The sequence below is a fragment of the Sapajus apella genome, unplaced genomic scaffold (genome assembly GCF_009761245.1).
Source record: "Sapajus apella isolate SASKATOON/1434 unplaced genomic scaffold, GSC_monkey_1.0 scaffold10, whole genome shotgun sequence".
Classification (NCBI taxonomy): Eukaryota; Metazoa; Chordata; class Mammalia; order Primates; family Cebidae; genus Sapajus; species Sapajus apella.
Window position 1 is genome coordinate 172,950 of NW_022436950.1, and position 10,917 is coordinate 183,866.

General features: G+C 66.9%; 1 protein-coding gene across 1 annotated transcript in view; it reads right to left on the minus strand.

The window, feature by feature from the left end:
* Window positions 1–9,365, minus strand: part of GPC1 (glypican 1) — a 32,143-nt gene extending 22,778 nt beyond the window's left edge. The window contains exon 1 of the mRNA XM_032277714.1: window positions 8,949–9,365. Coding sequence (XP_032133605.1) covers window positions 8,949–9,114 — 166 coding nt within the window. The 5' untranslated portion in view covers window positions 9,115–9,365. The remainder of the gene's footprint in view (window positions 1–8,948) is intronic.
* Window positions 9,366–10,917: the final 1,552 nt, after the last annotated feature.

Here is a 10,917-nt window from a genome sequence, read left to right on the forward strand (position 1 = left end):
GCCAGACACAGGGTGGGCTGCAGGGGCCACAGGGGGCCACAGTCACCAAGGATGAGCCAGACACAGGGTGGGCTGCAGGGGCCATGGGGGGCCACGGTCACCAAGGATGCGCCAGACACAGGGTGGGCTGCGGGGGCCACAGGGGGCCATGGCACTGAGGCTGCACCAGATGCAGGGATAGGCTGAGACGACCACCCATTGGCCACAGCTCTGTGAAGCATGGACAGCCATCCTCAGTGTTTGGGCAAAGCGTCTGAAGACCACAAACTTCCCTATAGGTCCCACCGCCGATGGGAAACACCCCTGCCAGGAAGGCATGGGGCCGGGTCGCTGCTGCACAGGGCTGTCCAAGGCTTGGCTGTTCCCAGGAGGGAGACGTGCTGTCCTGTCCTCAGAGCTTGGGGTCACTGCAGCCCAGATCCATCACCCCAGGATGGGGCTCAGGATGGACGATGCCATGGGGTCCTGGGCTGCTGGATGTGGGCATCCCTGGAAGCCCCAGCCAAGTTTCTCAGTAGAACCTGAACTTCCGTGGGGCGGGGGTGGAAGGCTGACCATGATCTGTCCCGGCCTGCCCAGCTCACCCTTGTCACTCAGGAGGACCCAGGACAGCAGGCAGCATGTGGTGCCCACTGCCGGGCCAGCTCTGACCTCAGGAGACCCGCCGGGCATGGTGGCTGGGCTGGGCTGAGGCTGGCCGGTCCCTCCTGTGGCCTGTGTCCTCACATGGCCCCAAAATGGGGCTGCACAGAGGCTGAGCCATGTTCACGGCCTCCCCTTCTCTGAGCTCCCGGTGCCCCTCAGGCCTCTGGGTCCCTGCACCTGCAGGGTGGTCTGTGGCCTTGGCCCAGTTCCCCATCCTCTGACCCAGCCTCGCCCCTGCTAGCCGGGGCCAGGGCAGGAGTGAGTCACTTGACAAGCAGGTGTGGGGTCTGGCCCGGGTGGTGAGGCTGCTCAGCTCTGGGCCTGGGGACTGCTCACTCGGACTCAGTTTTCCCATCTGCAAACTAAGTGGTGCTCAGCCCACCCGGCAGACAGACCCTGGCGCTGCCCACACTGGGAGCTCCTGGGGCACCTCACAGGTGGGAGCCGACCATGGGAGGGAGGGCCCGGGAGGGAGGTGTCCCAGCGTCCTCGTCACTGCCCTGCTACAGCCCCAGCCCCTGCTCTCCCCGTCCAGCAGCTGCGCCCCATGGAAGATCCCTGAGAGCCCACCGGGAGGCCTATGTCACAGCTGCCGCCCGGCCTCACCTCCCGTGCCCCGTGCTGGGCTCGGGGTTTCTGCTTCCGAGTCCCCGGCCTCAGGGATGATTTGCAGTGGCTCTGTGGCCAGCCCCCCTCCCCTTCAGAGCCCTGGGCGGTCTCCTCCTCCTGAGGGAGCAGGCCGGGTGGAGCCCCTGGAGGCTGCCCTGTCACCCTGCCAAGCCTCCAGGACCCAGGGGCACTCAGCACAAGTGAGCAGCGGGCCTCCTCCACCAGCCACTGCCTCAGGAGAGAGCGAGGCGCAGCCTCCTGGCCCTCAGGCCTCCCTCCTCGCCGGTTCTCCAAACCCTAGCCTAAGCAGGAGCCCTGACGCCCCACCGCCTCCCCGCAAAGTCCACCTGAGTGGCTCTGCCCCCGACAAGTGGAATCCCCACCACCTCCCCCCCAAAGTTCACCTGAGCAGCTCTGCACCCGAGGGGACCCCCACCGCCTCCCCCCAAAGTCCACCTGAGCGCCTCCCCCCCAAAGTCCACCAGAGCAGCTCTGCTCCCGACAGGTGGGACCCCCACCGCCTCCCCCCCAAAGTCCACCTGAGCGGCTCTGCCTCCGACAGGTGGGACCCCCACCGCCTCCCCACCCAAAGTCCACCTGAGCGGCTCCGCTCCCGACGGGTGGGAGCCTGGGGCCTGTCCAAGGCACGTTCACACCACTGCGTCTCGCCTCTCCCAGCCTGGGCTCCCCGGGCCCGCAGAAGGTTTTCAGGCCAGCCTCGCCGCTGCCCCCACCCCGGTTCTATGACAGCAAAGGCGGCGGTGTCTCTGCCACTGCTGTATCACTAGCCCTGGGACATGGCCTGAGTGGCCCACCCTGCCCTGCCACCCCGACCCGGGGAGAAGCAGAGGACCACAGTGGGAGGTACAGGGCCTGAAGCTGAGGCCTCCCAGGCTTGTGCAGACCCTGAGAGCAGGCGGGTGGGCGGGGGTTGGCAGGCTGGGGCGTGCTGACTCGCTTACACTGTCACCAGGGTCTCGGGCACATCTGTGCTAAGCTCTAAGCCCATCACGGACACAACTCGGCGCTCAGGAGGCCACAATCACCAAACAGCCCGAGCCCAGGGGCTTTGCCACCTGATGGGAAGACGGAGGTGTGCCGGGCTGGGCTAGCCCCCACTACAGGCTAACCTGTCCCCAAAACCCACGCAGCCCAGTCCCAACCCCGGCTCCTGAGCATGTGACCTTGGGTGTGGAGTCTGTGCGACACCTCTCGTTAAGAAGAGACGGTACGGGCGGGTCCTGACCCAGGTAGCCTCGTGTCCTCGTGAAGAGGGGAATTCGGAGACAGAGGTGCATACCGGGCCTGCGAAGGCCAACGTGGGATTTACCAGCCAAGGAACGCCTGGAAGACCGGAGTGGGGGCAGACTCTTCCTTATGCCTGAGAAGGGGCCAGCCTGGTGGACGCCTTGATCTCAGACTTCCAGCCTCCAGAGCCACGGACCACACGTGCCTGCAGCTGCAGCTGCTCAGCCCATGGCACTCTCCGGGCTGCCCTGGAAACACGCGCTCCTAACCCCGGCCCCCAGCCGTCAGCACTGCCTGGCACAGGGACGGACTAGGGCCTTCGCCACCCCATGTGGGGCTCAGGCCTGCCCAGGCAGGGGCCACAGAACAGAGACCGTGCGTGCTGGGGGATGCCCAGGAAGTCCAGCTGCCGGGCAAGGCCGGAGGAGGCGTGTTGTGGGTGGGCACGGGGAGGACACTGTGGAGGGAGGGGACAGGTGTGCCAGGAAGGTGGGTCAGCAGGAGCTGAGGGAGACGGAGCCGAGGCCACAGGCAGAGGAGCGGATGCTGTGAGGCTGGCCTGGCCCTCTCAGGGGCTTCTAAACCCACCCGGATTCCAGACTGCTACTGCGCCTGGCACGGCGATGAGCTTCCCGCCACCCACAGCGGACCTGGGCCTGGCTGCTGCGTGCTCCCACCTGGGCGTGGGGCCTGGAGGTGGAGGGAGAACCGCTTCCTGCGCCCAGGCTCCCCCGCCCTGCACTGCACCCCCCACAGTCAGGAGACTTCAAGCAGCTCACGGCACCTGCCCAGGCCTGTTCCCAGACAAAGAAAAGCCGCCACAGGCAAGAAGCCTTGGCTCCCGGCAGGCGGCCCGTCTGGAGCCCCCACGTACGGTGGGCAAGATCCCGCGTCCCACAGGGCTGCGCTGGGGACTGGCACGATCCAGCCTGCCTCAGGGCTCTGGGCATGTTGGCCCTGGACAGGGCCCGGGCTGGGCAAGGGCCCCGCACAGGGAGTGCCCATCCCCAGTCTCCACCAGGGGCCCACTCGTGAACTGAAATAACTGAGCCAGGCCCTGGGAGGGGAGGACGGTCTGGCTGAAGGAAAGGTGTCCAGCCCCCCCAGGCCAGACCTGACCGTGTGGCTCCCCTGGCTCATCTCCCACCTAGTGCCAGCCCACAGATGACACCTGTGCCAGGCACTCGGGTGCCCTGGAGTAGACACAGGCATGCTCAGACACCCACTAGGCTCTCCTTGGGGCTCTGAAGCCCAGCCCTGCCACCAGGCAGGTATGCCCCCAGTCCCACCGTAGGGCGGCGTCCTTGGCCCGGGCAGGCATGTTCACCACAGGCTCACACCATCCCTAGTGATCACTGGTGTGAAGGTACAAACCACAACGGACCGGCCTGCCTTGTCTCTCTGGCCTGGCACCAATGGGCACCTGGATGGGGTGCCTGTCTAATCCTGGGGCACTTGGCCCAGTGTGGGTGGCTGGTCTGCCCTGCTAGACCCTGTGGCACGCCCGGGAATAGCCCTCCTAGCAGGCTGGAGTGGCAGCCCTTCCCTGACAGGTAGTGGAGCCAGGCTGGAGGGTGAGGGCCGGCTTTGTGGAAGGCTGACTCTGGGCGGCACGGCCAGGAGGAGCTGGGCAGGACTAGAGGCAGGGAGGCCCAGAGGGGTCCCAGTTAAACGTTCTTTTTTGTTTTTTTAGGAGACGGAGTCTTGCGCTGTCGCCAGGCTGGAGTGCAGTGGTGTGACCTCGGCTCACCGCAACCTCCTCCTCCCGGGTTCAAGAGATTCTCCTGCCTCAGCCTCCCGAGTAGCTGGGACTACAGACACGTGCTACCATGCCCGGCTAATTTTTGTATTTTTAGTAGAGGCGGGGTTTCACCATGTTGGCCAGGACGGTGTTGATCTCTTAACCTCGTGATCCGCCCGCCTCGGCCTCCCAAAGTGCTGGGATTACAGGCTTGAGCCACCACGCTAGCCCAGGTTAAACATTCTACATGGGCCTCAGAGATGGTGCCCAGGGCCAGGAGAGCTGACGGGGAAGGTGTGAGCCTTCCAGAAAGCACAGGGCCGGGACAGGCAGCTTGGACTGGCTTTACTGGGCAGCAGTCAATGTCGCAGCCAGACCCAGTCCTAAGGAGGGCTTCGCCAGGTCTTGGTTTACTCATCTGTAAAAGGGATCTACAAAGACCCCTTCCGTCTGCTACGTTAGCCAGACAGTAATGGGCAATGCTTCACAAGCCGGGTTCACAGCAAGTGTTTTGGGCCACCAGACACCATTCACTGAAAGGGGTGTGCGTGGGCCTGCGCAAAGGGTGAGCGGGGAGAGGAGGGGCGCGGCCGGAGGCGGCCCACGAGGTGCACAGCAGCAGCACCTTCTCCCTTGGCCATCTTCATGGGAGGTCGAGATTATTCCTTTTCTCTCCTGTGAAGAGGCCCAGGGAGACTGGGGATGGGACGAGGGTGGGGCGTCTGTGTCTGAGGAGCGCGGCGGCCTGCCTGGCATGGGAGGCGTGGCGGTCCAGCAGGGAGTTAGGCCATTGCATCATGCAGGTGGCCCTGTCGGATCAGGGCTCCCCTGGGCTCCGCTCGGTCCTCACACCGGGGATGATGAAATCCCAGCTCCTCTCCTGGAGGGCAGCCCAACAGCACAGCAAAGGCTGAGGACGCCGTGGGAACCACGCTGAGCCCCCTGGACAGGACAGGGGCAGCCCAACAGCACAGCAAAGGCTGAGGACGCCCTGGGAACCACGCTGAGCCCCCTGGACAGGACAGGAGCAGCCCAACAACACAGCAAAGGCTGAGGACCCCCTGGGAACCACGCGGAGCCCCCTGGACAGGACAGGAGCCCGAGGACCATCTGGTCTGGTGAGTGGTGTGTGCTGCCAGCCTCTAGGAGGCCCGGAGCAGTACTGGGAGGCAGACACCATGGGGCTCTTGTGGGCCCAGCCAAGACTGTCCTTTCCAGGACGTGGGAAGGAGGCCTAGGCCCTCCGAGGACGGTCCTCCAGAGTCCGTATGCCCAGCCACCCAGGCAGTCAACAGTGGCACAGAGAAGAAAAGATTCCTTCAGAGGGTCCATCAAGTGGGTGCTCGGTGCAGGCTTCAGGACACGCTGGGCCCACTCCGGCTGGTAGGCGGGTTGCCACCCCGGGGCACAGGAGCAGCCTCGCAGTTCCCGTGACATAGATAGTCCCACGCCCCCCTGACCTCCATCCCAAAACTGGACCTCAGGGCCCCTCCTCCTCTGCCCCAGGCTGGGAGACCCTGAGAACAGGGGTGTCTGCTCCGAGGAGACCTCCCCTCCACCCTCCATGTCCCACTCCCCACCCAGTTCAGCTGGGTGTGAAGCCAGGAAGGCCTGGGGTGTCCACTGAGAAGCTCCCGGGAGCCAGGGGCCGGCCTGGTTCTGGGGCTGCAACACGGACCAGAAAGAGGTGGTCCCAGTGACCAGGGAGCTCAGGTGCCAAGGGGGGGAACCAGGACCCCAGCAAAGGAGCAAACAGACCCAAAGCCCATCACATCAGGCACCAGGAGGCCAGGCAGGGCTCCGGGAACACCTATGCCCAGAAACAACCTGCAGGCAAAAGCGGGAGGCCCATGGGCATGCGGGTGGTGATTCAGCATGAGGGCTCCTGGCAGAGCAGGGGTGCCTGGAGTGCCACTCAGCCCGCCCTTGCCTTCTGTGCCATGCCCTGGCATAAAGGGAGGGTGGCCGGGTGCCCCGCTGCAGTGCCATGGTCCTGCTGTTGGCACCCAGGCCTGTTTCCTTGCCCATAAAATGGGACGACCCCTGCTGTCACTGCGGCCTGGCCCAGCTGTCCAGAGGACAAAGGAGGTCTCAAAAGGGAGCCCAACATGTCCCGACACCGCCCTCTTTCATAAGCAAAGTCTCCTGTTGCCCACCGCTGTTTCTGGTCCCTGGGCAGAGACTGGAAAGGCCAGCCACACACTCAGGGCCGCCCGCTCTTCTTCCCAGGAGGCAGTACCACATGTCTACCTCACCTGCTCTGGGCCAGCGAGGTGCCAACCTCAGGGGTCCCCATCACCTCTGAGGAGGTCCCCCTGGAGAAGTCTGGATGCAGGAGAGAGAGGACTGACTATGGTGCCCACCAGGCCGCGGAGGGTCCGCGGCTCCTGGGAGGATCTGCCGCCCAGGGGCCACCAGAGGGCGCCCGGCCCTCGGAGCTCAGGCGCGGCAACAGAGCAGGAGGGGACACTGGGCTTGGCAGCCCCAGGACTGCTGCGGCCGGAGAGGATCACCCTGTTTCCCTTGGCCCACGTGGCTCCCACACTCTCTTCTGTACCCTGGGCCCCGAAGGTGACTCCCCACCTCTGCAGCCATACGGGGTCCAGGGGAAGCAGCTCCAGGCGGAAGGGCACCGGCTGCAGAGGCGCTCACCCTGATCGGTGCAGGCCCAGCCTTGCAGGCCTGCAGGAGACTGGCACCCCGGACCCTGGCGGCAAGCACTGGCCCCTGGCTAGCATCATGCTCAGACAGCTACAGGGTGTTCAGACTGCCTATGAGGGGTGGACAGCACCCCCTCCATCAGACAGAGAAACCAACACAATCTGCCTGTCCCGGGTCCCTCAGCCACCGCATTCCCCAACCCAAGGGCCGCAAGGTCTGTGCTCAACTTCTCCATCTTGTCCTGCCCTCTCTTGGAAATGGCCAAACTCGGCCACGCTGTCTCTCTAACTGGGAGCAGTGGCCTCAGGACGCAAGCAAGGATAGGTTAACGCCTAAGGATGTGACTGCCCAGAGAACACGGAGGTGCTAAAAACGGCCGCGTTCAAGACTCTGGGTTGGGAGGGGCAGCTGCTCAGCCACCCTGCCAACCTGGTGCCCAGGGAAGGATTCACTGGGAAGGCCAGGGATGCCTCTTTGTGTGTGGGAAGGGGGGGCAGAGTACAAACCCAACTGTGCCCAGGGCTTTGTGCTGCCTGGCACCCAGTGTGCCCCCACCTGCGACAGACAGAGCCCAGTGGGGTGCGGGAGACAGCCTGGAAATAAAAGGGCTGCCTCTGCAGAGAGGGGCACAGGAAGGCCTGTCCTGGGGCTTTGGAGGGGTCCTCGCAGAGCCTCAGGCTGGGGGGGAGGGCATGGGGACATCCGCCAAGGGACTGTCTGCTGGTTCTGTTTCTCCTGGGGGGTCAGGGGAGTCCTCCCTCACAAGAACCACAGCCTGGGGGCATCGGAAGATCCACCAAGGGGCTGCCTGTGGGTTCCGTTCCGCCCGGAGGGGCAGGGGTCCAGAGCCCGGATGCCTCCTTCCCGCCCTCCCCCATCCCCCACAGCGAGGCACGGTCACAGACCCCCCTCACCGGGACGCACGGTTCCTTCTTGCTCAGAATCCCCGGGCCGTGGGCATTCCTGCGCTGTCCCCATCTGACTGGCCTCCACCCGCACCCGCACTCCCGCTCCCTGGTTTCAGAGGAGCTCCCCCCCCCCACCAGAGAAGAAATCTGGACTGTTCTGTTCTTGGCCACTAGGTCCCTGACATCGGGTACAGGTCCAGGGTGGTCCCCACACGTGGGAGAGTGAAGCTTGGGCTCCAAGAGGTCTTCAGAACACTGAGCCACCGGTACCCGTCGGTCCCCAGAGCTCCTCCAGGCCACAGGACGGGAAGAGGCAGAGCGGCAGGCGGCTGCGGGGCTTAGGGGGCGCCAGGAGGACCTCTGCTCTTACAAAGAAATGACACGGCCCCTGGGCGGGATCCAACGCGCCGACCACCTGCAGCTGGACTCGCAGCGCGAGGCCGCCCGAATGCCAGGCGGGGGCCGGCGCGCACAAGTTCTCGGGCAGGAATCCCTGCGAGGCGGCGGCGTTCCGTCTGCAGAGAAGCGCCCAGCTCCCTCCCCGCCCCTCCGCACTGCCGCCTCCCGCTGCAGGGGGTCCGCTTATAAAACTCACCCAGGCTGTGGTTGCCGGGGACCCTACGAGAATCCCTGGGCAGGACTAAGACACCTCCCAGAGAGGGCTGTACAGAGAGGGGTCCGCGCTGCCCCGAAGCCGCCCGGGGGCTGGGACTCCCGGCCTGCAGGCGCGCTGGGCCGAGCGGCGGACAGAAGACGCCCAGCTCCAGCCGTGGCCCGGGAGAAGCGCCCCGAGCCAGCCGGGGACCGCCCGGCCCATAGCCGGCGAGAACAGCTCCGCGGAGAAGGGGCCGGCGTGCGGGGGGCGGGGAGGGGCGGGGGACGCACGAGCGGAGCGGAAGGGACCCAGGAGAGGGAGGCGGCGTGGGGCTCGGAGGCAAGGCCGTGGGGCTGCGGAGGAGCCGCGGCGCAGGGGGCCACTCGGGGCCGGGCGGCAGGGCGCAGGCGGCAGGATCCCGCGCCGGGGGCGAGAAACCATGTCGGGAAGAGCAGGGGGTGAGCGGGGCTCGCAGAGGAGATCCGGGCGCGCCGAGGTCCGGAGCCCAAGCCCGGGGTCCCCGCGCCGCGCCCTCACTCACCCGAGATCTCCGCCTGGGGCACGTCGCTCAGGCTGAAGCCCTTGGCTCCGTAGATCTGGCGGACCTCGCTGCAGCTCCGGCTCTTGCTGGCCGGGTCCCCGCGGGCGCAGGCGACCACCGCGGCGGCCGCGCACAGCAGCCACCAGCCTCGGGCCCGGAGCTCCATGGCGGGGCCGGCGGCGCCCCCGGTCCCCCACCCGCGCCTCTCCCGGATCCCGGCCGGGCCCTGCGCAGCTCCCGCCCGCGAAGGGCAGAGCCAAGGTCCCGGTGCGCGCGGCTCGCGGTCCAGAGGCGGCGGCGGCCGAGGAGGCGGAGACAACAAAAGCCGGCGGCGGCGGTGGCGCGGAGCGCGCGGGGCGCGAGGTCCGGCCGCTCGTTCGGGCAGCCCAGAGCGCGGCGGGCGAGCGCAGTCCCGGCTCGGCGCCTCCCCCGCCGCCGGCCCGGCCCCTCGGCGGCCGCGGGAGAGGGGCGGGGCGGGAGCGCAGGGGCGGGGGAAGGACTGGGAGCACCGGGTAGGGCGGGGCGGGGCGCGGCGCGGGGCCGCGAGCCGGGGCGCACCGGGCGCTCCTTCGGCTCTCGCGGGCCCTCAGGGCCGCGCAGGCCGCGCGACTCTATCGATCCCCGGAGGGAGGCGGCGGAGCCAGCCTGGGAGCGCGGGGCCGTGCCCGGGGTCCCGTAGGGCGGGCCCCCACGCCCTGCGCCCGGGCGGTGGCACCACCTGTGGGGGCGGGGACGGGGGCGGAGGGTGCGCGAGGCAGGGCTTCCCCCGCCGGACGTGACATCACGCCTCCCGCGCCCCAATCAGGGGCTTCCCCGCCCCCCGCCGAATTCGGCATCCCGCTCCCTCCCGCGCTCTCCGGCTTCCTGCACCCCGGCTGCGCGCCTCGCGATCGCCCTCCCGGCGCCTCCGTCCCCTCCGCCAGCCGGTCGCGCCCCTCTCTTTGCCCGAACCCCGTAGCGGCCCCTTTCCGCCGTAGCGCGCGGGGCTCCAGCTCACGCCTGGGGTGTTTGTGGTGTGGGGGCTCGACGCAGGACACTGGCCGAGAAACTGACCTCACGCCTCCCCATCCCAGGGAGCGGCAACAGATGACTTAGTTGTTGGACGATAGCAGCTGTTTAGGGGGGTGACCCTCCACGTTCTTTGGATGCTGGAGAAACCAAAGTGAGGGGCAGGGCTGGTGTACTGGTTTGGGCTCCTGGGTGGAGCCAGGTGACCTTTGGAGAAGGGATAGGGTCGGAACCGGCGACAAGCTGGTCACTCGGGGAGGAGGGTGCAGTGACCCGGAGCCCACGCCTCTTTGAGGAAGGCGGGAGGGCTGCTGGCACCTTGTACGGTGGGAGGGCGCGTGGCTTTAGCGGCACAGGGGGAGCTGGCCTGGACGGGGTCTGTGGGGAGAGGCGAGGCTCCTTACTTGGCTCCCAGAGCCCCCACTGGGTTCCCTGCTCTCCCCATGGTAAGGCCTGGTGGTGAAGTCAGATGCCTGACCTGCAGAATTGGGGGCAGGCATGGAGGTCGGCAGCCTTGGCTGAGAACCTCTAGATGACCCCCATGTGCAGCAGGGGTGCCTGGATTTCACCGCCTGTGGCAACTCCTGGAAGCTGCAGCAGCCGTGGTGGGGGTGGGGCCCGCCTCCCCTTCCCCGTGCCTGGGGCTCTCAGCCACCATGGGGGCTGGAGCGGGATGGTGGGTCCCCTACCCCTGGGCTCTTGGGGTTTCCTACCCCGCCCCCGTGGAAGGGTGCTCTTTCACCCAGAGACACTGAGTCATTGCAGGAGAGGGAGGCTTTGGCTACCCGATCCAAGTGTACACTTCCCTACCCTCTCCCCACAAACCCTCTGCTGCGTCACATTTTGTGATTCATAGACCCCTGTGCAGTACATGCTCCGGGCCTGCTCCTTCCTGCCTGGGCCTGGCGCGGCGGCCGGCACACCTTATCCAGCGCTGTCGGGAGCCGGCCGGTTCCCACTC